General features: G+C 49.6%; 2 protein-coding genes across 5 annotated transcripts in view; both read right to left on the minus strand.

Annotated features, from left to right (window-relative positions):
• TMEM184B (transmembrane protein 184B) overlaps positions 1–2,542 on the minus strand; it is a 31,584-nt gene extending 29,042 nt beyond the window's left edge. Inside the window, exon 1 of one of the 4 annotated variants that reach the window (XR_014184855.1) lies at positions 1,163–1,358. The gene's annotated coding sequence lies outside the window, so the exon portion shown is untranslated. Of the gene's footprint in view, positions 1–1,162; positions 1,359–1,844 lie in introns of those variants that run through there. The other 3 variants (XM_082060967.1, XM_082060966.1, XM_082060968.1) reach the window with 3 other exon arrangements.
• Positions 2,543–2,846: 304 nt separating this feature from the next.
• CSNK1E (casein kinase 1 epsilon) lies at positions 2,847–26,039 on the minus strand. The gene is made up of 11 exons (XM_082055636.1): positions 25,807–26,039; positions 21,693–21,780; positions 15,487–15,597; positions 15,179–15,327; positions 14,252–14,480; positions 8,023–8,193; positions 6,355–6,503; positions 5,652–5,844; positions 5,409–5,548; positions 4,954–5,019; positions 2,847–4,411 (listed from the first exon to the last, which is right to left on the minus strand). Exons 2-10 carry the CDS (start codon positions 21,766–21,768, stop codon positions 4,987–4,989), a joined length of 1,251 nt encoding a protein of 416 aa, XP_081911762.1. The 5' UTR covers positions 21,769–21,780; positions 25,807–26,039; the 3' UTR covers positions 2,847–4,411; positions 4,954–4,986.
• Positions 26,040–26,676: the final 637 nt, after the last annotated feature.

Here is a 26,676-nt window from a genome sequence, read left to right on the forward strand (position 1 = left end):
GCCTTTGCTCTGTTATTGATCAACGCCTTCTATTTTTCTCTTCAAAAGAGGTAAACAGTGTTCTCTCTGGGGAAGCCTGCCTGTGTCTTCAATCATTACTCCTGTTCAAGGTCCTTATGTGGCAAGAACAGTTTCAAACTTTCTGTAAGCAGGAACTATCTTCAGTATTTCCTCTAGATTTCCCACTCCTTCTCCTCCTCCCACTCTTGACAGCTTTGTGATGTTCCAGGCAGCTTTCGTTGAGCTGTCCCTGAAACCACTCCAGTCCCTTTCCTGGATCACAATTCATCAGAACCCAGTCACACAGACGTTCTTCCAAAGTCCTCCTACCCCTACACGCTGCACTTACCAATGCTGAACTAGCCCTCATGGAGCAACTGAGATCTCAAGCCACCGTGAGAATCCAAAGACGACCGATCATAACTGGTATGTGATACAGGGGCACACAAGGTGCAGTAACAGCCTCCTCACACATCAGCACACACATGGTGTCCGTCAGTCCATCCAGCCCCAACCACACCAGGCACAGCAAGCCCAAGCCTGGTGCCCACCACTCTGCTGGGGTCTGCTGTGCTACCAGCCCGCCCGGGGACAAACACACCCCTGCAGAAAATGCCACCCACCCGATGCCACCGGGCAGCACGGCAGCACCGGGGGGTGCGGGGGCTGCCCTGGGGCAACGGGTGTGCGCGCGTGGGGAAGCAGGGGAGGCTGCAGCGGGGAGAGACTGGGGATCACACTGTGTGGGCTGCACCGGGGGGTGGTTGTGGGAGCCGCACTGCGAGCTTGTGGGGAGGAGGTCGGGGGTGTAAGGAGGACAAGCGGGGGATGTGCGTGGTTGGGGCAGCTGGGGAGGCCGCGCCGAGAGGATGGGGGGAGGGGAGGGGGGCACACGGGGGTACATGCGCGGGCGGATGGGAGGGAGGGCTGGGGACCGCACCGAGGGGTCGTGCAGCCCCCGCCGGGGAACTGGAGGCGGAGGGACTTGGGGGGTGCGGAGGTCGCGGCCGCAGCGGGACTAAAGGTGAGTTTGCAGGGACCTCGTCAGCACGCCACAGACACCGCCCCCACCCCCCAGCACGGCCCCTCAGGCCCGTCCCACACCCCCGCAGCCGCCCCAGTGCCCCATCTCCGCGGCCACCCTGCCCCCGCCACGTCTTACCTCCCGGCGGGCAGGCGGGGCTCCGTTCGGCTAGGCTCGGCCCAGCCCGTTGGGTGAGGAGGGGTCAGGTCGGGCCCTGCCCCGCTGCCCCGCGGGCGGGCGGGCGCCGGCACCGGCGCGGGGACGCTGCGGGCCTCAGGAGCCCATGGCGACGCCGGGCCCACCCGGCCCCTCCGCGCCTGCGCACGGCACGACACGCCCCGCCCACTCCGCGCGCCGCGCGAGCCGGGCGGGGCGGCGGGAGAACAGGGTGACGTAACCGCCCGGCTCTTAAAGGGGCGGCGCCGCCGCGAAGGGAGCGGGTGCCCCGTGGACAGGGACCCGGGGACCCGCCGCTACTCTGGGGCGGTGCAGCCCGCGGGAGGACGGAGCTGCTGCCCTAACCCTGGCCGTCCTTGCCCGAGCTCCAGCAACTCCATACCCCACCCGGGCCGGTTAAGGGCGGGAAGATCCCACCCCGGCAGATTTCCACCTCTACCTTCAGGCCCGTTTTCCCAGAAACTCCAAGGGGAAAAACATAGGTATAGGTGTTAGAAACGCAAAAACGAAACAAAACACACCAAACAAAAAAAGAAACAAAAAAACAACATGCACATGTGAACAAAAGAAAACCAGCCAACCAAAAAAAAAACCATCACACACAAAAAAATCTCCACAAGCCATAAAAACTGTAATACTCAACTGCTGAGCATTGTCTTCCACGTAGGCAATGCAATGTGGAAGGGAAAAAAGTCCAGCTTCATTTTGATCTGCCAAAACCACACTTGAAATGGAGACAGGACCAACACAGGGTAGAGGCAATGGGACAATACCCCATAACTCTAAACTAGCCTCCTCACCCTTTCCCTCCTACTTTTTGTCCTCTCCCCCCAGGAGCTGGAAGTGCCACGCAGCAGGCAAATGTAGGAGCAGCTCTTCCTGCTGAGCTGGCAGAGGACAGGCTTGGAAGGAATATGTGAAGTCACCAAGATTCATCATTTATTCCCAGCAGGTGTTTCTGAAAATGAATTCCAAGAGTTCGACAGAGCCTGCAAGAAATAGGCCTCTTGTCTGGATAGTGCAGGGAAGCCTAATTATAGGAGCAGTAATTTATAAATAAATCAGAATTAAAATCCAGTAACTTATTGTCAGACAGGTCAGGCAACCAAAGGAGGAGAAACCCAAACAAACCACACCACCGCAGACACCAAAGCAGCAGGTGCTATTTTGCTGGGAGCTCAGCATGTTCACATCAGGCATGGCGCTGTTGAGGGGTGCTCAGGGCTGCTTCTCTGACCCCTCTCCTTCCCCTTGCTCTGTGATTTGAGAAGCAAGCAAGAAAATACCCAATCCAAGGTCCACCTCTGTCAAACGGGGTGCACACCCAAAGCCAACAGCACGGAAATGTCCCATCCCGCTCTTCCTGAAGGCCAGACGCACGGGACACCAGAGGCTCAAATCTAGGAGCTGAGAGATCCCGAATCAGATTTCACATGGCTCCTGCTGTTCCAGGGCTTTCCCTGCAGAGATCACCTCAGACTTATTTTTAGGCACTCCAGCCCTGCGCCTGTTTTTTTCCAGTAATTCTGATCAAACTCGTTCCTGGAACTGGGGAACAGGTTCAGCCACAAGACAGCACTTCCTGTGTGTAAGACGTCACTCCCAGTGAGGATGCCAGGGAAGGAAGAAATGACATATGCTGGCGTCACTTTATCATTTTCTACTTTATTACTTCAAATTAACAACCACGATAAAGCTCAAAAAAGTCCAATATTTACACAGGAAAAAAGTACAAAATCCCCCCCAAAGTTCTTCAGGTTTTTTTTTGTTTTTTTTAAATTACAAAGTAATAAAAAGTTTTGCTCTTTAATTAAAAAAAAGAGAGAGACAGTAAGAGGGGTAAATAAATTAGGAAAAAAACAGGGAGGAAAAGCAAAGTGTTAAATAGAAAGGATAAAAACAAATAAAACAAAGACTAACCCCACCCTCCCCGCCCTGCCAACAACCCATCGGCTCCACACTACAGTGACAGTGTGTCTGCTACAGGCCACAGGTCGCAGTGGTGATCGTTGTGTTTCAAAGCCCCAAGTGCCACAAAGCAGCTTGAGTATTCCTAAAATTATATTTAAAAACAACTAAAGGAGGAGGGGGGGAAGGAGGGAGATGGGTGGGAGAGGGCAGGAAGGGGTTGTGCATGTATGGTGGATCTTACTTGGGGTTGCATGAGGGAAGGAGAGAGCAAGAGCCATTGCTCCATGAGAACACCAAACTCCAGTTTCTGTGTGCCCCTCTCTTCTCCTCAAGTCCCACACTCTCTCCGCAGGAATTAAAACAAATTTTAATTAAAAAAAAAAAAAAAAATCAAATGGAAAAACACGCACAGCCAGACGAAAAAAAAGACCCCGCTGCAGGGATGGGAAGTGGGTTCTCATCTCCAGCCTTCCCATCCTCCATGGGATGAGGTGCCTCTCCATACGGATCCCTCGGTGTGTCAGGACCGCTCCGATCAGGCAATTCTGGCACTTCTCCCAACAGCCAAAAAAACCAAAGAAAACCACGAACGCAGAGAAGCCACCCAAGGAAAGGAAGCCCGAGTCAATGGTTAGGCCATTGCCACAATTCCCCTCACAGCTTAAAACTCATTTAATGCTTGAGAAAATAAATTCTGTTATAATAATAAAAATCAGACTTCTACCATCAAGTGTGGCTGGAATCTGATTCCCTCCTGACCCACAAGGCTCCTGGAAGAAAAAAAAAAAAAACTACAAAAAAAACCCCTACCACAAACACCCAAACCCCCACCATCCCCTGCCCTCAGAAAAAAAGGAGAGCAAAGTTAAAATTTATATGGCTGGAAGCCATCATCTGAAAATTAAAAAACAAAAAAAACAAGTAAAGCAGGAAAATATATCCAAGAAGACAGAAAAAAAAAAGAGAGAAACCAAAACCAGGAGCAGAGAGTCAGGTGAAGGAGCTGGGGATAGCCAGTGGGGGTAGCGGCGGGGCCAGGTGGGGCTGGGGGGGCAGCAGAGGTTTTCCACACTGCTCCCACGTCGTCGGCTTCTCGGAGATGCTCGCGCTGGGGGATGCAGGCAGCCCTCTCGGAAACAGCTCACACCAGCGCGGGGGCACAGCTTGACTCCTCGTCGTTGGCAAAAAGAAATTCTGTCGGGGTTTGGTTTTTTTTTTTTGCTGTTTTTTGTCTTTTTTAGTTTTTTGTTTGTTTTTTTGGGGTTTTTTGTTTTTTAAAAGAAAAATACAGTGAAGACACTAGAAACAGAAAAAAAAGAGAGGAAAAAAAGGGAAGACGACATTAGGAGAAAAGGCTCTTCCCAGCAATTCCAATGCCAATTGGAATGTAACAAATCAAACCAGCCCTTTCTTCTACACTCCTACCACCCCTCAGAGTAACCTTGTCCAGCCACTGTTGTTTCCTCTAGAAGAGGCACTCCATAGCTGTGCAAAGTCTCACACACTTGATTACGTGCTCAGCACTCTCCTCCCCAGCACTATCACGCTGCCAAAAGAGCATTCACGAGGAACTAACAATAACAAAATGGCTCCCTGGCCCAGCACGTTCTCCACCCTCCTGGAGAAATGGAAGCTACCTTCACACCCAAGATAATCCATCCCCCCAAGGTTTTTGGCAGCCAACCTGACTCTTCCCTCTGAAGCCAAGAACCATCTCAAAGTAAGGCGAAGGGAAAGGAACTGTACCAACCCCCCTCCCCCGCAGCAACAGCAAAGCCTTAACCTAATCCCTAATGCCAGCAATTCCCTCCTCGTGGGATCCCAGGCACCAGGGCACTCACCTAAGCAAACACTGGTCCAGTGGCAATTGCTCCTCACTTCCCAAGGTGATCAAATGGCACACTTGTCTACAACAGAAAAAGAAGAATAAGTCAGGGATGGAGAGGAAGAAAAAAAAACATGAAAGACACCGAAACAGAGAGGTTGTGCATTTCTCTTGGGATATCCTCTCTCCCAAGAGTTTACTGTTTGTCTTCTTCAAACCACCGCAGTCCGGAAGACAACCCCATGAAGGCTTACTCAGAGCAAAGCAGAGCTAAGGAGACAGTACTGAGCATGGCCTCCAGAAAACACGTAACTGAAGAGCCAAGGCGTAACCTGCTACCACTCCGCACACCACACTGTAGACGCTTCAGGCACACACCAGCTCCAGCAGATCAGGTAAAAAACACGGTGGGGCCCTCAGTCCTTCTGGGACATGCAGGCTGAGGCCACAAACATCACAGCAGGGACTCACCTGTGATGCTGAAATCCGTGACACTTCTTGCCGCCCTGTGAGGTCAGATGAGGAGACATTGGCAGGAGCTCCTCGGTGTAACCTCATGCTGACCTTCCGCTCCCTGTCCACTCTTGAGATTGCTCTAGGGGACGTGTTTCCTGTCGGTGTAGAGAAACATGAGACAGGAACATCAGTCGATTGTTTCAGTTTTCAGCCAATAATGGGGGAGACACCCTCTCCCAGCTCTCCCACCCCACTCACCGGACTGTTGGATTCGGGAGGTGGGGGTGGAGGCCATGGGCTCGGTGACATTGCGAAGCCGGTTGGCAGTGGCTCCAGCAGGCGGGCCGGGGGGCAGTGCTCGCGTGGCTGAACCCCGGAGTTGCCCCATCCTCTCTTCTCGCTCATGCTCTCGCCGCTCCCGATCCATATCCTCGGGGTTCCGGGCTGCTCCCTGAGGAGGAGAGAAACCCCCCATGCCACGTATGGCTGTCAGGCAGGAGAGACAGCAGCAGCCCCAGACAGAAAACACAAAGTGTTCCATCCCACTGAGAAAGCAAGGCTCCCTCCCCAAAAAAAACATTTTCCCTCCACCATCTTCCACTCCACCCAGAGAGGGCCTCATTCTGTTCCATGAAGAAACAGGGAAAAAAGCATATGGTACTACAGCTGTTATTGCAATCCATGTCTGCGTCCCACCTTCGAATATAGTTTTTTCCTGAAAAAAAAAATCTCTACCTAACTATAGGTGTATTGACAGACATGCTCCAGACATGCTCACAACAGCACATGTAACCCTAAGCACCACCAAACAACTCTGCCTTTTTTCACTTTACCTGCTCCCCTTTCTCAAATTGCTCAGCTGGGGTAAGTCCAAATGGCAGCAGATTCTCAACTCTCCTCCCCCATCTCTATGACACGAATCAAGCCCTGCCCATCCAGCCCTTTCCCCACAGACACTCACAAATTTAAGCATGTTCCAGTCAAAGACATAGTCATAGGAGAAGCCTTGGCGGTGGAAGAGGTTGCGGAAGAGCTGCCGCAGGTACGAGTAGTCAGGTTTATCGTCAAACCTCAGTGAGCGGCAGAAGTTGAGGTATGTCGAGAACTCAGCTGGAGGGAGCAGAGAACAGCTAGCTGATTAACACCATCCAACCCCCCCAAGTCCCACCATGGAGCCACCACAGCCTTTCAGCAGCAGGTGCTAGACCCGGATGGCACAAACACACAGCTGTGTAACAAAAACTGAGCCTGCTGGTTGCTGTGCTCTGGCCACCAAGAAAACTCAGTCCTTATTTTTACCAGAGGAAATGCTCACATATCACTTTTTCTGTCCGCTTCTCCAAGCAAGAGGGAGCAAGTCACAGAGCCTGCTAAAGGAGAGTAAGAACGCAGGCCTAAAGAATAAGTGGAGGTGAGCTTTGGGAAGCTCAGCTCAGAGCAGAGGTCCTCCTAGGTCAGTAGTCCATCTTAAGCAGTGGCCAGAAAATCAAACAGCTACAGTGGTGAAAGACCAGGGTAGGCACGTCTGACACCTTCATTACCATTAGCCCAGCTTCCACCTGCTTTCAGCTCAGGGGACTTCCTGATCTGGATGTGGTTTCTGATTATTTTGTAACTTTCAGTGGATCTCTCTTCCACATAGTTGTCCAGTCTCTCACTGAACTCCTGTAAAATTTAAGTATCCACAACACCACCTGGGAAGGAGTTCCATAGCTCTGCTACTGTCTGTGTGAAGAACCATATTGTTTTGTTTTGAAGCTGGCAGGAACCAGCTTTGTCTTCCAATATAAGAACTGGGGCTACCAAATAACCAGCTCCCATCCAAAAATCTGGAGGCATATCAGGACTATAGACTTCCGATTACCTCTTTTCCAGGTTACAGCCCCATCACTTGTTGCAGAAATCACCTCACCTCTGATCATCCTTTTGGCCCTTTCCTGGACCTTTTTCCAGTTCTACCGTATCCTTTCTGAAACAGTGGGATGGACCAGAGCTGCACAGTGTGAGTGGGCCATGGGTTTATGCTCACTGTTTGGGCTTCTTTTCTTTCCTAGCAATTCCTAACACCTGATCCACTTTCCTCAGTAGACACCAAGTGCAAAGTTGATGCTTTCACTGCAGCAGCTTATTGGTGAGTGGCACTGGTCAGCTCAGAGCCTACTATTCTTCATGTGATATGAGGACCAAGCCTTCTCTCTCCTCTCACATATATGAGTTCATGTTTACCTACGAAGAACTGCATTTGCCATTTCATCGCCTGGTTATTTCTGGTGTTCATCAGAGTTGGCCCTCATCCTCATTAACCAGTAAAAGCTCAGGATCATCAGCATACCTTCTCACCTAACCACTCACCTCCATTCCAGACTGTTTCTGAGGTCCTACAGATCCCCCTCAGCACTCTCATGCCCTTACTAACACAAGGCTCAACTCTCCACAAAAACATGTTTCCCACTTCTGAACCAAAACTGTATCACCACCAGTCTCTTATCCTTCTGATCACTGATGTCAGCAGTCCCTGCTGGTCCATGGGTACTGGGCATTGCCCTTCAGGACTTGAGGTTCAATGGGATTTCAGCAGGAGAGCAAACCATGCATCAGACAAGACAGCCATCAGGATCAGAGCACTTACAAGGGTAGCCTTTGCAGAGCACCTCAATGGGCGTTGACATCTTTTTCTCACTGATCCTCTCGTACTTTTGGCGCTTGGTGGCAGCCTTGAGGCCCTGCCAGGGCAGCGATCCCAGGTTGAAATACATGAGCACGTAGCCCAGGCTCTCCAGGTCATCACGGCGACTTTGTTCTGTGAGAAGTTACAAAGGAGCAATGAGTGAGCAGCAACCAAAACCACTTTGGCAAACCCACAGCTTTGGAGGTGAACATGGAACAAAAGAAACAACCAGTCTCTCTTCTCTGGTAGATTTCTATGGGTGGACAAACTTGTAGAAAGCATTCTAGTAGAAATTCTTGTGGGGATGTTCATATTTAAGAGTTAAAGCACTGTTCTTCCCATACAGCCTAACCCACTTAGTAAATGAATAATTACTCTGACTACATCCCCACTTGGACAAGCCTTAATTCACACAAGAATTCAACAGCTCAAGAAGCACTGCAGCAACACTGCCTACTTTGGTCTCCCCAGTCTCAGAGGAAGAGCACCTACACTCCTCCACCCAGAATGACACTTCACCCTGGGAATTAGTCACTTCACCCTGGGGATTAGTCACGATGGAGGTAGTCACAGAAAGACAAAGTTAGCACAGGTAAACCAAACATAACCCATTAAAAGACATCTTCTAATTAACGTGCTGATACTCTTTACACAGGGCGGAAATGAGGAACTAACGACCCCTTCTTGTGGTAAATGACTTTGTTGACAGTTTACAGAAGCCTAACATATAATACTGTGCAAAGATCTTTCCAGATTGGTGGCATTTTTCAAGCTGTGGAGGAAAGAGGCATGAATACAGAGGTATATTTTGAACAAAAGGTTCCCCTCTAAATGGGGAATGATTCTGTAATTGGCATCACTACCAACTCTACTCAGAGCAAGGGTTGCCCTTAATATGCCATTGTAAGGGCCTGCTTTTAGTCGCTTATTTACAAAACAACAAAAAATGTTTCCCAAACAAAAACGTTCCACACTGAACTTGTTCTCTGGAATGGCCAAGCCATTTTAAGTTTCAAGTTAGATCACGATGGAGTTCATGCAGAACCTCAGCAACGGAAAATGTTGACTGTTTAATTTGTGAAACTCCTTCCAGCTCCTCCAACATGCTTACGAACTCATCTATAAATTCTGCCAAGCAGCTTTTGCCCTTGTTCCCCTTCCAAATAAGATAAACACTTTGGACAAAGTACTTCACATCTTGAGGAGAACAACAACTCACGGAGATAACAGAGAGGCAAAACATGGCTTGAGGGAGAGCACAGTGCTAAAGGAAAGACTAAAGAGATTAATCTCTTAATTTACTTCTGCAGCACATTTTGCTGGATTCAGTGCCTTGTCCTGGAAGATTCTGCAGATCACGTATGGGTCTGTGGGTTAATTCTCAGCATTAGTTACATGCCACCACCTGCCCCATTCAAAGGGCAGTGGATTACCCTGTACTCTGGTAGCTGAACTGAACCCTGATGAAGGACGAGCTGTAGGTCACAGATCCACGCGTCCAGATGTACTGACACAAGATACGGGTCACCATGGGACTTTCTTCCTCCTGCAGCTCTCTCAGAAACTCCTAGTTTTTGAAAATGACGCGGCTTGGCAAGTTAAAAATATTAGGGGAAAAAAAGCATTGCAGTTGCAGAAGAAAAGGAGGGTCTCATCACTCCATAACCCCAGAGCCTTTGGGTCAACACACACATTAAATGCCATCAAAATGCAGTGTTCCAAGACAGGAGTAGAGGAGAAAACAGCCCTGCAGACTCCTCAAAGTGTCTTACTTTGCAGAAATAACAGCATTTTTTGACCTCACTAACTTACTGCCTCCAGGTGCCCACTTTAAAGGGGCTAATACTTCCTAATCTTATCAGGCTGCTGCCCAAGATAACTACATGACTGGCTGGGAAATGCTTAGATGCTATGGAGGAAGCAGGGAAAAGAAACCCACAGTTTTGCATTTGTATTCTCAGAGGGCCATGACTACACACCATGCATATAAAATTAATAAAACTACACAATATTTGATAATGACCTACATCCTGAGACAGGAGTCTTAAGGAAATGGAGTCAGAACACATATCCAGGGCCTGAAAGCACAGGAGATGAGGGTAACCTCAGTCCTGCAATTTGCCAGCCCCTTGACTTATCTGTGTTGCAGTTTTAAAGCTTGCAACTGGGGTTTCCCAGTCTGGAGCATAGTGGTGTCCCTCAGAGGAGCAGGGAAAGGCAGGACAGGAACCAGAGAAACCTATTCAACAAGTAAATCAGTGTTTTAGGAATAAATTGGGATCCCGCCTCGAAGATCTTCATTGAACTTCACACGGTTTAGGGCAGGCTGGACCACTCGCCTCCACTTGCATGGAGCACAGCAGCTCACTAGTACCCCTTCCATGCGTGCGAACACAGGTTAACTGGGCCTTAATGCAGCAACACCATCAAGGAAAAACAACTGCGAGCATGATGTCTATTTAATAAAATGCTGAATGATAGATGTTTGTGTTGCATGCTTGATGTCCAGTATCTCAGGCTCATGTGGTCATTGTAGCCCACTTAAAACAATTTCAGTGAGAGTCAAATCTACGACAGGCCTGAAGCACAAACTTGATGGGTCATAGTTGTCAAGCTACCTCAAAACATTGTAGCAGTCTTTCACCTAGAACTTAGCTACAAGATCCTGAATTAAACCTTGGATGATGGTGAAAAGCAAGAGTTCCTGCATCCTCCTATTCCTTTGTTTTGTCTTCAGTTACTGTTACAAATATCCACTTTTTTTTTTCCTAGCCTCATATACCAACACCCTCAGGTTAACATTAGACCACAAAAATAATTGATTAGAGTTAAAAAAAAAAATCACCTTTACACACCAAAGAAATATTATTTAATATCGCTGCTTTCCACTTTTAGAAGCTTGACAATCATTGACTAACTCTCACAGGATCCCTGAGATGCAGAAAAAAAAGAAAAACAAACAAATACCAAAACAAACAAAAAACCCCCCCAAAACCAACAACAACCAACAAAAAACAACTAACCAACAAAAAAATCCCACACCTCACTATACAGTTTGTAAAGTGAAACACAACTGACATGAATATATGCCCAGAGCAGGTCAGGCCAGAAGCAGGATTACAAGTCATGACCTGTGACACCACATCACAGTTCCTCTCTCCATTATATTTCAGCTTTGCAGTTCTCCTTCCACACATGGGGGGCTGCTATTACTTTTATAAGACACTCATACTTTCCTCCTGTTCTCACAAACTTCTTCCAAAAGAAAACGCAAGGTCACCTTCCCATACAACCCAGGTTCATGACAAAAGCTTGTTTCTTTGCAGTCTAAAGTACCTCTGGTCCCCCAGAACAGGGCTCCTCTGCACCCTAATCCTACCCACAGCAATACTGTTCCCATGCAGGACTCCCTAGAAATCTGGAGTCTTCACTGGAGCCAGCCCAGCTGCAAGCAGTCTTAACCACGCAACAACTTCCCCACTATGTACTCAGAGCTGATTTTGCACATGCTGGGACTGCCCTTCCCCTTTCTCTCCCCACTGCATGGCAACAGCCTTGAAAGCCACACGAAAATCTGGAAGGGGTGACAGAGGGCAGGATGAGCAGAACTTTATGCTCTGCACAGCCCACGCTGATGCCATCTAAGACACACGTCTGGGAGGAACTGCCCCCCACCCCCAGACTCCCGTTATCCAGACAGAGCCCACCAGGCTTCTTCCAAGACTGTCTCCTGGGCACCCCTGGTCATCTATTTCAGACTTTATAAGCTCCAGAGGGTGCAAGAGACTCTCATCCCCAGAGCATGTGAAAATCGATTGGAATGCGTGAACCAAAGCCTGCACAGTCCAATGACTCCCCCAACAGCAAGTCTCCAGCTGTGGAAACCCTCCCAGATCTCGCCTCCTACTTTTTTCCCCTGGTCACTGGGAAAAGAATGCGTTTCCTCCAGACACTGGAATGCCCAACCCTTAGCTTGCACATTCAAATAAAGGCATTTATTCATTTGCTATTCTCGTCACACGAGTACCCCAGCACCTGGTTCCTTCCCTCTCTCTAACCCACATTAACGTAACATTAAGACACAGAATTTAGTCTCCAAAAAGTCAAAAATTTCAGAGCGATGGTTCCCATGGCAATGCTGGTAATTCAGAAACGTGTCTGTCATACACCCTGTGGCAAGGTGTTGAGAAACAGGAACTCCAGCAGCAACCCTGACACCCACACTCCCTTTCCCCCGGCAAGTCGTGTAACCTTTAAGCCATTCAGGGGAACTATCTGTAACGTGGAGATAATACACCCGAGACCTGTTGCACAGAGTAACTCACACCCAGACTTTCCCAAAGCAAAGGGCATGAAGAGGGTGACAGCTGTGCTCAAACCATCGAAGGCATATGCAGTTTGACCTTGGATTAGTGTTCAGACATTGTTTATTCACCCTGATACACAAGCCAAGCAACGGTAAAGGGCTACGCTGGGGTGGGGTGAATAATAAAGCCCTTAAAAAAAAACCAAACACAACTCCCCAACCAGACATTTAGCCTCTCGTGATTAGTTCAGACAGAGCAGGCACACACAAAAGAATTGACAGACACAGAAGTGAGAATTATTTTGTGCATGTCTCCTTGTGGCAGTTACCATAGCTGTGGAAATCTTGACTGAGAATTCAATGGAGAGTCAGTTATATATAAGCAGGTCAAGCCAAAACACAGAAGACCAACTCGGACAGCTCTACCAGAACTATTTTTACTACATGGCAGAGGTCAGGAAACCACAGTCCACTTCTCAACACACAACAGTCCCCCTTTCAATATAAATAAAAAATTTTCAGTCTACAGTTACACAGTATTAAGCAAGGAAGATGGTGGTAAACTGCTTTATTTTCTGCAGGCCAAATCTTGACTCCAGATTTATGAGAAACCACCTGCAAGAGAGGAGAATGGGTAGCTTTCCCTAAGAAGAATGAGCACATGAAATCCTGTGGAAGCTGTTAAGTTCAAAAGGTTTGAGTTCCTTGTTCTGATTTGCAAATTCCCAGCTTATATATTTCAGAATAAGGTCTCCCTGAGATACAAACTGAGCTGCCAGCACAGGAGCTACTTTCCTGGGTCCACAGGCAGGGCAGCTTCAGTGTTTCTGCTCTTCGGACTTGCCAACCAGTAGCAAAACCAAATAACCCTGCTCAAAACAGACCCTGCGGTAACTAAGGAACTCTCACCCTGTGGACAAAATTTAGCCCACGCAGGGGAAAAAGGTCATACACTAGAAAGAACTGTCTGGTCAGGGAATGGAAGAGAAAACTGCAAGAGGTTTTTTCAGCTCTACTCCTCACAGTAACCAGGTATTGTCCCTCAGAGGTTCATTCCCAGGACAAGAGTTTGGGTGACTTCAGGAGCTTTAAGTGCAATGGGTACTAGCCTGCACAAGGTTTTTACAAAGCCTGGGATGACAGCCATCACCAGCGTAAGACCTGACTTAACTCTCAGCACTCCTTTCCATCCTAGTTTTACCTCTACAGCCATAGACACCAAGGGCAGAGTCCCACCTCCCTAAAGCTGCCTCAGCCTCTCTCAGTGGTGAACAGGGCAGTGTGCTTCACAGACACACACACTGTGAAGGCCCATGACAGCCAATCCTCAATCACAAAACCTGGATGTCCAGGCAGTATGAAGCCTCCCCTCATTTCAGCTTATTCTACATTCCCAGCACGTGGCTGTCCCCATTCTCAGCAGTGGGTAACAGGAGTATGACCGCAGTGCAGCAGGCCTGTGTCCTCCAGCTCTGCAGCTACAGAATAATCACTGATGAAGGCACTTGGAAGTCAACAAGAGAGGTTTCAATTGCACACATCCCTCAAGGCTCAGTGCCTGTGAATGTCTCCTTTACATTAACTAATCAGCCTGCAAAAATTGTGCAAGACAGAGTTAGTAGCAGTGAAGTCAGGGAGGTCACAGCCTCAACACTGAAATAGGGCCCCACTGCATAAAGCAGCACACAAACGCATAGCAGTAGACAATTTCTGCCTTCAGGATCTCAGAGTGCCACAAAAGGCAGACAAGGTAACACGGCCCTAACAGTTATTTGCCCAGCATCTCAACACAAGTCAGAAGCAGAGCCAGGCACAGAACACAACCCCACCAGGGACATTCTACCTCCCCGGGAAAGCCCCACCAAGGGGCAGCAGCAGGCTCACCGATTCCCAGGTGGGTGTTGATAGAGGCATAACGGGCTGTGCCAGTCAAATTCTTGTTTTCCCGGTAAGGGATGTGCTGGTGGGTCCGGGCATCTCGGTACTTCTTGGCCAAACCAAAATCGATGATGTATACTAGGTTGCCTTTTTTGCCGAGGCCCATAAGGAAGTTGTCTGGCTTCACATCCCGGTGGATGAAGTTCTTGGAATGAATGTACTCAATACGGCTGATCTGGAATGAGGGAAATAAATAAACAGTGAGACAAGGGAGAGGGAAACTTACCATAACTACAGCTGTTAAAAACAGTACATTGGCCTGTCAGAGCAGGGAAAGGGACACTGCAGAAAATATCAGAGATGACAGCCAAGGAAGAGAAACCCTATGGAAGCAGAAGGATATGGAGATGGAATTCAACCCACACACCAGCCCAGTCATCAATCTAGGGAGGTCACCATTAGCATCACAAGGATGGGAAGCAGGTTTCTACAGACTAAAACTTTGATCTTCAGCATTGACACCAATCAACTTTCAACCTTATCCAGGCTGAGAAAAGAGAGGGTCTAGACCAGCTAAGGGTCTTCAACCCAGGGCATGGGCAGCTGAGTCAAGGCAGGTAGTGATACCAGTCATTCATCATGCAGGCAAAAGCATCTATGCGTGCAACACTAGCAGAGGGTGAGCAGCAGGGGAAGGAAGGAGGGATGGAGATCAGGAAAAGCTAACAATGCCTAGGTTCCAAGCCCGCCCACTTCATCAATAAACAGAAACCTGGCAGCCACTTTCTCCTAAATGGAAAAAGCCTGGGATATAGCAGTTGAGTAGAGGGGATGGGAGAAAAACAAAACAAAACAACAACAAAAAACAACAAACAAAAACCAACAAAGGCATGGAAAAGGAGAGCAGGCACAAATGCTTCACAGGAAACTCACCATCTGGTCTGCCAGGAGCAGAACTGTCTTGAGACTAAATTTGCGGGAACAGAAGTTGAAGAGATCTTCCAAGCTGGGCCCCAAGAGCTCCATCACCATCACATTATAGTCCCCCTCCGCTCCACACCACTTAATGGAGGGGATACCCACTAGGGAAAGAGAAAGATTAAGCCCACAGAACAGAGGAAAACTGCTGCATCCCCTGCTGAGACCATATGTAACACCAAATCACCTCCTTTCTCAGGCCCTCCAGAATAATTTCCTTCTTAAACCACTCCCCCAGCCCCATCCTTTCCTCCTCATCTTACCTCCTCCCTGCATCATCTTGTAGAACTTGCTTTCAATGTGGAGCTGGGGATGCTTGGTTTTGACACATTCCAGTTTGATGGCCACCTCTTCACCAGTCGCAATATTGGCTCCTGCATAGAAATTAGAGTGAAATTAAGATTGTGCAAGCTTCCACTGAAGGTAAACACTTTTAACAAGGCTATGGCACCTGTATGGGCCTTAAAATTTGCCCCAGAATTTATTCTGTGACAGAAGTGAGATGCAGCCACTTCAGCTTCACACAGCATTTCCAGTACTGCCATTTGAAAAGACAAGCTGAGGAAGGCACACAAATAGGAAACCAGCTCTGATCCTGCAGCCAGGCTAGAACAACAGTCCTACAAGGTGTTAACTGCCTTGTTATTTCAAAAAGTGCCAGACTTTGGGAGGTCAATCTGTTTATAGCAGCAGTACCTAAACTGAATGGAAATTTTAGTTGTCTCTGACCATATACGTAGTCCCTGAACCTAAGCCAGCCCCCCAGGCAATGATATGGAGTACCTCTTCCCAAGCAAAATTACTGGTTACCTCAGGTACATCATTTCCATAGAGCAAATTAGTTCAGGAGGAGACACTGCTAACATTCCCAGCTACCTCTGGTTTCTCTACAGACCTGACTTGCTCAATACAGTCAATTCCCAAATCTCCAGCTTCTCCCTCTCCTGAGGGCTTTAATAATACCTTTATCTTTTGCCAACACAGAAACATTTGCTATATCCTAAATTAGAAGTGTGAAGAAATAAAGTGAACCCAGTACTGAATTAAGCTACTCAGATGCCTTTGCTGAAGGTATTGCTAAATAGTTTGTCATGACACAAAACCACCGCCCCACGCGCCTCTTTCTGAAAACAACTAAGCTGCCAGCCTCGAAAGCCAGCACTCTGGTCCCAAAGCACACTGTCAAAGGAGGAACAGGCTGGTCTTTCTCCCATACTAGCCAAGAGGATTCCATATGTTTCACATCATCCTGAAATGGAAAGAATGAAGATCTGTACACAGGTCACGGGAACAACACTCGACTTGCTTCTCTGTCCCCATCTCCCATGTCTGTCGCACACACACAGACAAGCCCTTCCTCATATCTGGAACTATTAAAAGTTGCACTCAAACACAAATCAGAGAGCAGCTCTGATCGTGAGCAGCGTATGAACACCACCATAAAATAAACTACTCCAGTACACGCACGCCAAACATGAACTGGAGTCAAAGGTGACATTTTGTAGATATCACATACCCAGTTTTGCTAGGTCTGGCTAATTCACACCTCCTGACCCCTGTGATAAGACTTTTAGAGTCCACAAGGACAGCAGCAGATAGATCTCTTCAACCATTCTCTTTCACACACCTCCTCCAGAGCCACGGACTAAAGATACAAAAGAAATGTTCACACAACCGGATCCCTTCTCCCCCTGGATCCTAAGGAGATCCATCTCCTGTTGAAGAGCTCTGGCTTGTACACAAAGTTAGCCAAGAGCTGCCTGCTAGCAAAAAGACGTCATCTAGATATTACAGCGTTGGATCGAGACAGACAAGCTGCTAGGAATTTGTAAAGAGAGGAACAAAAACGATCGGGGCCTAGAGGGATTGATTTACTAAGAAAGATTAAAAGAGCTAAATATGTAACCTAGACAAGAGATACAACTCATAAGGGTGGGGAGGAAGAATGGGACATGACAACAGTCTGCAAATATTCGAAGGCTGTAAACACTAAGGAGGGAGAAGAATAATTCAGGGTGCTCTGAGGAAGGGGAAGGCGGAGCAATGGGATTAATTTGAGTTTTTACTCAAGAGCCAGGAGAAGGGAAAGGGAAAAAGCCATCGTGAGAGCTAAAGTCATTTGTCCATGGGTAACTTCTGGAAATATGCTGAAGTTTTGCACTTAGAAACTGCTGGCCAGCAAAACAAGTCTGTACTTTCCCTTCACTCCACCATGGGACCCTTCTTGCAAGCATTAGAAGTACAAGGAGGAAAAGAGCATGAAAAGGGGCTCAGATCACAGTTAAGAACATGGGCCTGGACTAAAATCTACCTTTTGAATTAGTGTTCAATCATTGGTCCACATTCAGAATGGAAGCACCCAGGACTTCCAAAGAGATAGGATTGCTTCCTTCTCCTCCCTCTTTCCCCTGCCTTTATGAAGACTTCCCTCCAAATGCTCCACAGCAGCTCTCCTGTCCATTCCCCGGGGGAGTTCTTCCCTGTCCTAGTGCATCCGCTGACACACACACAATGATAAGTCTTGTTGACTTTTGGCAGCAGTAGCATTAGCATTTCAAATGAACCTTACTTCCTAAAGTTTAACAGTGGAAAAATGAATGAGTTCTTGTCTCCACATTACCCTGTGTGTTTAGGAAGATGATGATGCATCCATCTACTAGGCTGTCTGCAGGTGGGGAATGTTATCTGTGGGCATGCAAAGCAGGAAAAGGAGGGCTAAGCATCAAGAAAACTTGAATGGCATATTCACATTTTGCAAAATCCGAATGATCAATGCAGCCTTCAGCCCCATACTCTCCACAGCCCAAACACAGGTGCTAGTCTCTTAGAAAAAGAAGAAACAGCAAAAGTAGGACCAATCAGACCTAATGAGGAGCTATTTGCTGAGGGGGTTACCAACTGAATACTTCAGGCTCACCTCCTCTCCAAACCCCATTATGTCTTCAGGTTGCTCCATTTTTTCGCTTCAGATCTACCCAGACAGACACTACCACAAGGAAGAAGGGAATTCACAGGCAGAAGTCTCTCTGATCCTTGGTTCCACACTTTAACCACCATGTTTTTTAAAGCTACAAGTACAAAAGCAACAGTTCTCTGCCCCCTCTCCAGACTGGAAAGCCCCACATTTCAGACAAACACAGCAGAGCCTGCCTAGCTCCAGAGACGTATGTAGGATTGGGGATAATTCCCAGCATCCACCCCCAGTCTCGCTCCGCTGTGGGGCCTACACAAATGCAACTCATTCATCACGAGCTGTTTGAAACGGAGCCCCAGGGATAGAGGATGTCACCAGCTAAACAGGATCTTTTTGCAGTGAAAGCCTCAGTGCATGTCTGATACAATAAACGCTGCCCTCCCTGCGCATTGGGCAAACCGACAGGCACATCCCCCTGCTCTTCCCACTGCCCGCTCCCCTCTAGCCAGCCTGATGGGGGAAGAAAGGAGGGCTGGGAGCAGATGGGAGAAGTCAGATAGGGTGAGCGAGAGTTAACAGGCCAGGAAACAAAGGGAAGGCAATCCCCTCCCAGCAAGGGAGGAGCCTGCGACCAGGAACTGTCCCCAGCCAACACAGGTCCCAGCATGCTTTGTCTGCCCCACCATCTCCACTGACAATGTCCAGTGCAACCCAGCCTCAACCCTTCCCACTACATCCAGCAACCCTGCCCTGCCTCTTGGCCAACATCTCTGACAAAGCACCTCTCCTCTGACAGCCCAAAGGTCTCAGGAATTCCTCTGTAAACTGGGTTTTGCTCTTCTGAGTGGGCATTTTTCAAGAAAAACAAGGCCCAGGGCAGGTGGATCTCATTTCCTACCATGCCAAGCCAATGCTGAGGGAATCCCACCATAGCAGATCTATCCCCCAAAACAGAGCCTGGAAGCAAGACATTGTACTTTAGGCCCCAGCTGAGGATTAACAGGAGTCTATCCTTCATGTGTGCCCATGTGGGAATTCAAGTTTTCTTCTGATAGGAAACCCACAAGCAAACCTCAAAGAGCACAGCAGGCAGCACCCACTGGTTACAGAGTGGGTAAAGGCACTAACACTTCCAAAAAAAAAAGGGAAATAAAGCCACTTGGATGCTGTAGCAGTAGTGAAATGGGTTTGCTGCCAATCCATGCTGTGCAAATGAAGTAAATTTTCTCTCTCCAAAGACTGCCTGTATGCCCACTGAAGTTGTTCAGGCTCTATGTTGAAGGGGTGATTTTAGCTTAAGAGGGGGAAGCCAATAAACCGTACAGCCCATGCTCGCCTTCAGAGACAGACAAGGTTTGTCTATCTCTGCTCTGCCTCCACACCATTATCAAGAGAGAACTGTGAGGTGAATCTGGTGCAAGAGAGAAGTCCTCATGAATGAGTCCCTCTGTCTGCCTCTGTCTGCAGAACAGACTGTGAGAGGATAGCACAAGCGTCCTCCAGACTCACCATCAGAGACTATGTGCCCCATCCCTCCAGGCTGGGGAGTCACCCAGGCTCCAACAAGTCTCGCTATCACTGCTTCAAAACACACTGGCCTGCACCTCAGTGAATATCACAAGGGCTTTGATACTGCATTCAAGTGATTTGGTTGAACTTGGCAGCTGGAGGCATCCACTGTGCTAACACCAGGGCACTGGAGCTTCCTCTGCCTCTCGTGTTGTTTGGTTACAGACAAGATGGGCACAACCCCTTCACCACAGCCTGTTTTCCATGTCCTCTTGGCACAGGTGTACGATCTGTTGTGTGAGGCAGAGGCCTTTCCATTCAGTATCTCTCTTTCTTCACAGGCTTGCCAAATGTTTTGCAAGATCCTGACAACTTCTACTGTCTTAGAGAGGGTCTGGATGGCTTCAAGCCTTAGCATAGGTGGAAAATGCTGTGTCTGGGCTGTCAACCATCAATCCCTAGCACCTGGGAATTAAAAGCACCATCACCAGAGACACCAACTGGCTGGAGGGCCACAGAGAAGGACATACAGGAGAAAGCTGCAGTGAAAGCAGCACACAGTGGAATCTGGATCCCAGATCCATTATTTATCATCTTTGTTCGTGCTCTGGATAAAGGTGGCAACAAAGCCTGTTACTGATGATTCCCACAGGATACTTAATCAAGAGAGGCTGCCAACACCAATCAAGACAGAATAATAAAGCAAGAGGGAACTGGAGATAAAAGCCAGAGGAAGAAAACAGAAAGTGATTTACAAATACGGGGAAGAGTAATTTGAACTAGAGGTATTCAAGGAAAGAAACTCTGGGAGGGATGGGAGAATGTTGCAGAACCTAGAGAGACGTCCTACAATACAGCTGACAGCACGCTAAGGCCAGTTCTGCAACCTGATACCGTGTTGGTGATGGGGGAAGCCAAGGAAACCCAGAGCAGCCTATGCAGAGGCGTCACATGACAGATGATTCCAGGGCAGCCCTTCACTGCCAGGCACTGGAAATGCCACACCTCAAATGCTGTTTAGGCTCCAAGCTGCTCAGCAGATGGGCTAAACTGGAAAAAACTGAAGGAGCAGTAAGAGGGAGGAGTAGTGGATGTGCTGGGAAGCAAAATAAAACTCAACTGAGCAAATTAACAGCCAAGTAACATGCGATGACCACCTGTCAGTGCCCAAAAGGTGCAAACACTTGGTGAGAGGGCAATCATTCTGCTGGCCTGCAGGACTACAGCTAAACAGGCAGTGCTGAGAACTAGATGACAGGTAAAGCTACACCAGCTCTCATGGAGGGATCAATCAGACTACTGGGTAGTATCACCACACTGGCCCCACATGGTTTGATCCAATAAAACCATCAGCAGGCAAAGCATCAGGTAACTTATCTACACATCAGCATGATGGCTTGGAAGAACTTCTCCCCAGGTGACCTGCTGCAGTAAAAGGAAATCCAGTGTCTCATGGGCTCTGTCCACTGAGCTCCCAGCTCAGGTCATTCCAGACATCAACTTGAAATCCCATTACAGATTGAGCAGATCTAGGCCCCACGAATTTAACCAGGCCAGCCTCTCTGACCTGTTTTACACCTTCTGGTCTCAGACCTCTCTCTGGCAGGTGCTGGACCACCTCTTCCACTACCAATCTTCCCAAAACTTTATTTATTCTACTCTGAAGGAACAGTCATCTCCTCCCTTTCCACCACCCACTCTTTACAACTCTGTTTTATACCCACACACCCAAGCTCAAGAAAAGGAAGCAAGAGAGCTGGAGTAGAGTGTCTGACAAATATGCCCTAAATAATCCAAATCTAAACCAGTCTGATCAAACATCACTGTGTCTCCAATATCTGCAAGGCAAAGCCAAGCTCATCCCACTTCCTTTGCCATCGGAAGACTGGCAGCAACCAGCAGTATTCCTTGAAGCGCTTTTCTCTCGACCACCTCCAACCTTACATGATTCCCATAAATATCAACAGGCAAGAAAAACAACCCCAAAACAATGACACCACTGAGAAAAACAACCTTGCAGGTAGAAGGACAGAGACTCACACTCACCTAGGTAAATGTCTCCAAATGAACCACTGCCAATCTTTCTGCCCAGCCGGTATTTGTTCCCAACTCGAAGCTCCATGGTTCAGTCGTGCTGAGAAAAGAAGCACAGAAAGCACAACGTCAGAGCAGAAAACAGGATGTGAATCATGTAAGACTACAGAAGAGACCTCCCCACTTCACCCAGAGGCTGGGTACAGTTTTTAATCTTGAAATACTTCACCTACACAGCCTCTATCACTTCTCCTGATCTCCTGGATGTCCAGGGACAGCATGAGCTAGAACCACTGCAGGAACATAACCCTTTCAAAAATTTTTTCCATGTTCCAATTATGTGAATGAAGAAGGACTGAATCTCTTCCACATCATTTTGTTCAGAGACTTGAGGGAGCAGGAAGGGGGCAACAAATCCCTCCCAAGAAGGTTTCAGTGGGTGATAATTTCACAGCACTGTGAAGAGAGGTGGTGAAGCTCCTTGTAACCTACAGCACCTCGCACCAGGGCAGCAGTGACCTTGTGAGACACTAGACAGGAGAGGTGTCATAAACCCTATGAGAAGGAGCACTCGCTGGCCCAGACTTAGACCAGCACCTCTGTGCTGGTGAAGCACAGGACCTGAAGACTGTGACAGACAGACAGACTCCCAGGAGCAAGTAACACCACCAGCCATGGGCAGGGGCCAGCACAGGGGACACGGAGGCGACATCGCTGCACTGAACCCTGCAAGGTATGCACTGACGAGGAACTCCACTGGCTTATCTCCACATGCTTCTGCTGATGCGATCACAGCCTCTGGTCCACCTGAGCCTCTCTGTTGCCTGCCTAGGTGTGCCGGCTGTTTGTTTTTTAGCAGCTCAGACCTTTCCTCATCCCTTTACCCAAGGTGATTAGCTAACCCTTTGACCTGCTATACCCCATCAACATGCCCAGGCTTAGCCTACTCACCTTCCACAGAAAACCAACTAGGTGGAAGGACCACAGCCACAGAGCTTGTTCTCCCTGCCAACCTCAACTTCTGCTCCAACACCTTGGCCAAACACAGTTCCCTTGCCAGCAGTCCCCTTTCTCTTAGCCCTTCCGTGGCCATCAACTTATTCTAGGAACTGCAGCTCTTCCCAAGACAGCCAACGCGTCTCCTTTTAGAGGGATTTGCCACACTCCTAATTTATGCAATGCCACATTATTAGCGTACAAAATGCAGACACAGAGCCTGTTGGGGACAGGAAAGGTGAGGAATGATTCATGTTTTCACAAGTAGGTGAGGGGAACTTTCCCTTGCTGGAGCACGGTGGGAAGAATCACTGAAGGAAAGACAGGAAGAATGGCCTTGTGAGGCACAAGCACACAAAAAAAAATAATCCCAGCTACAAGATTCTGGGCATACTATAAACCCAGAGCTGCTTCTCCTGCCCCAGGAGATGGGATTACAGAAAGAGGAATGGACGGGCTGCAGAGATGTACAGGGAAATAATCCTATCAAGGCATTCAGGGGACATTGTGAACCCTGAAAGCAGAGCTCCAGTCACCAGAAACCACACACAAAACACTCAGAGGTGGAGTCCCCTCACCTAGTATTTACTTATGCATGTGGGTTTCTATGCGTCTAAAGTCTACAAAACCCTGTGGCTATTTCTGACTTTCTTACTACAAGGAATGTAGGCAGAGCCTTGGGAACCAAACCAGGAGGCAGGTGTACCTGGGCAAAGGTGCAGCAAACAGACATGATTTTTATCCGCTGCCTGCTGTTCTGTATAACCACATTAACATACATCTGACTTGTTTATGCTCCTACTCCAACAAACGATCAAAGGTCTGTGTCCCCGGGAACCTGTCACACCACCATCAGCAAGACAGCTCTCAAACCTCCTTCCTTCATGGCTACGTTTGCCCAGGCCTGCAATCCCTCAGCGCTTCCACTCAAGTCCAACTCCCAGCCCGGGCAACCACAGCCAAGTGAGCTGCAGAGGCCAGGCAACAGGTCCTGGCAGGGTCCCTTCCCCACCAGGGCACAGTGGTCACTGCTCTGCAACACCACAGTCTCAAGCCTAAATTTGGTCCCACCCTTCTGGGACAGGCAGGAGCCAGGTTAAGAAGGGTTTTGCACACAACGAGGCAGCAGGCCTTCTGGCTGATTAAGCAACAGGCTCCAAAGGGGAATCTAAAAAATGCTCCAGGGTGAGGGGGTGGAAGTGGAGAGCAGAATAATGGAGTGAAAAAATCATGGTCTCGCACAGCTGTCATTTTGCCTTATCTCCCCCCCAACATACACACACAAGTGTGCTTAGAAAACATGGGTAGAGGCCAGCCGGAGAGCAACAGCCTGGATTCGTGGTAAGGGGGCAGGACATGCACATCCCACCCCCAACAACTGCTCCAGGAGTTCAAACATCCACCACATTTGCTTCTACTTCACACATGTACCCCCACCATCTACAGTTTCCGCCCTTACCATCTGATCTTCAGGTCTGTTACAAGAAGAAAGACAATTTATGAAATGTATATTACTCCCTATGTATTATTTATACATGTTAAATTTTAAAAACTGTCCCTCCCCCCCACCAGGCTTTAGCCCCCCTGGCCTGCCACCCTTCTTGCGCTCTCCAGCCAAGGCAGGTTCCCAGGGGCTGCAGGGCAATCATTTAGTTAAACCATTTAGTTTTCCATAAGGGATTAACACACACACACAACCTCAAAGCAAGTGTGTGCTCTGCATGAGCGTTTGCATACGTGAATATCCAGCATTACGCAGACACCTACGATATACTACACAGCCTCAAAAAAAAAAAAATATTACTATCCAGCCACCAGCGCTGCTTCCCCACACACACCATTTTGCACCAATCCCCTTTTATATAATATAAAATACCCACGTACAGGCACAAAGGCCATTATATAAACACATGATAGAGTTGATCTCACACTGTTGTGCCAGCACCGATGGTGACTGAAGATGCGGGGATCATCTCGAGGGGTGTGGGACAGGAGGGCCACCTCAGTCCCACCTGAGAGGGACAGGAGTAAGAAGACGCCCTGCCTAGCAAAGGCCACGCAAAATGCAAACCCACAGCTCCATAATGGAGGCTGCCGAGCCCAGCACCGCTCCGGCTTTCAGGGGAAGTGTGGGGAGCAGGGGCTGCTTTGCCCATAAAGGCTTTACACGGCTTTTTTTTGTGTGCGTGTGTGTGTGTGAAGAGAATAAAGGAACAGGCTGGAAAAACAATAATTTGAACAGGCTTTAAGAAGAAAAAGGGAAGAAGAAGGAGAAAAATTACATTTTGATTGAAATGCAAAACATCAAACCCCTCCCCAGCCCCTTTCACACTTGCAAAAAAGGAGAGCGGCACATAAGATGGGGGGGGGGGAGAAACCCCACATACAGGGCATTTGGACTACATCTGAGGAAGAAAGAGCCACAATAGGAAAACAGGGGGGGAAACAAAAAAATAGTAATAAATATGTCCCTTACACCCCCACCCCCTACAGGCAAAACACTACGCGAAGACAGCCTTACCCGGGCTGTTATTTTTCCGGGTAGGTAACAAAAAGCTGCCACCCCCGAGAACGGCGCTGAACTTCCCCTTGTAGCCCCCCACCCGGCTCCCAGCCGCGGACCCCCGCCCCCACCGCCCCCCACTCCGCACAAAAGGAAGCACCGAGCCCCCACACACCCCACACAAACGCAGACCCCCCGAAACAGCCGATGAGGGGGGCTGGGGAGGGTGACAAGGAGCATCAGTGAGCGGGAAGAGTGGGGGGTTAAACCACTCAGGGGGCGCCCCCCGCGGGGACCCCCGCAGCCCCCCGCCGCGAACGGTACGGCACCCCCTCCCGCTCGCCCCGGCCCCGCCGGCAGGCAGGCAGGGCCCCGGCAGGGGGGGACGGGGAAGACGAGGGGAGCGCCCCCCCCAAATCAGCCGCCGCTGGGGAGGCGACCCCCTCTCTGCGCCCCCACAAAGGGGCTTTTGTCCCTCGTTGCCCCCCCCTCCGGCCCAGCGCATCGCGTCCTGCCCTCCCTTCCCCCGCCCCCTCCCCCTTCCTCCGTGCACACAAAGAGCCGGAGGGGCCGCCTTTCCCCCGGGGTTTGCGCCCCAAGATGGAGGCGGGCGCCCCCCATACCCACCCTGACGGAAAGGGGACCGTGTGGGGCTGCTGCTCCGCCAGCTGTCAGGGGGCCAGGCGGCCGCGGCGGGGAGGATGACGGAGGATTGGGGAGGGCTGGTGGCGGCCGTGCCCGGCGCGTCCCTCCTTCGCTCGGCTCGGCTCAGCGCGGCGCGGCGCTGCCTGCCGCCTCCCGCCCGCTCGCCGTCCCCTCCAGCCGGCGTGTGCTCGACACAGCCCGGCTCTCACCCAGTTTCCATTGAGCCCCGGAGCCAAACCCACTGATGTCACCCAGCGCAGCCCCGTCCCTCCTCCTCCTCCGCCCGCCGTTAAAGGCGCAACCGCCCGCCGCCGCTCCCACTGCCCGTACGCCCGGCGACCCCCTCAGCCCCAGCGAGGGGGAGGCCAACCGCCCCCCCCACACGGGGCGGGTTTTGGGGGACGTTTCTCCTCAGCGGTCGCCGGGCTCCCCGCTGAAGCTTTCTCCTCAGACGACTGCTGGGGGCAGGGAGCGGGGAGAAATGGGCAATGGCCCACCCGTGGCACCACACTGGGGTGGGGGGCAGCCCCAATATGGGGCCGTTGCCACCATGTTGGGATCACTGGCCCTCAGCTCTGCTTGGCGATCCTCACCCAAGGGCACCGGGTCCCACTGCAATGGCGGTGGATGCCAAGCAGGGGGTCTGGCAGGAAAGTCCGTGAGGTGTCGAAGGAACCCCAAGCCCATAGAGAGAGTCAGGGCTCCTCAGCCTGTACCCCTCTGAAGCTGGGGGCACCCTCTGAGTGAAGCACCTGCAAATCCACACAAATGGCACCATGCGTGCATTAAACCCTAACGCAGATGAACAGAGGCTCACGGGGCACCCACCAGTGGACAAGTGCAAAGCCAGGG

The sequence above is a fragment of the Streptopelia decaocto genome (assembly GCF_964273445.1).
Source record: "Streptopelia decaocto genome assembly, chromosome: 1".
Classification (NCBI taxonomy): domain Eukaryota; kingdom Metazoa; phylum Chordata; class Aves; order Columbiformes; family Columbidae; genus Streptopelia; species Streptopelia decaocto.

Excerpts from the sequence above, each read along its gene's own strand:
- CSNK1E (XM_082055636.1), bottom strand. The coding sequence starts at position 21,768 with ATGGAGCTTCGAGTTGGGAACAAATACCGGCTGGGCAGAAAGATTGGC. Across the intron at positions 15,328-15,486 it reads CAAGATGATGCAGGGAGGAG|TGGGTATCCCCTCCATTAAG; the intron begins GTAAGATGAGGA and ends CTCTTTCCCTAG. Across the intron at positions 5,020-5,408 it reads CACGGATTTCAGCATCACAG|ACAAGTGTGCCATTTGATCA; the intron begins GTGAGTCCCTGC and ends TTTCTGTTGTAG.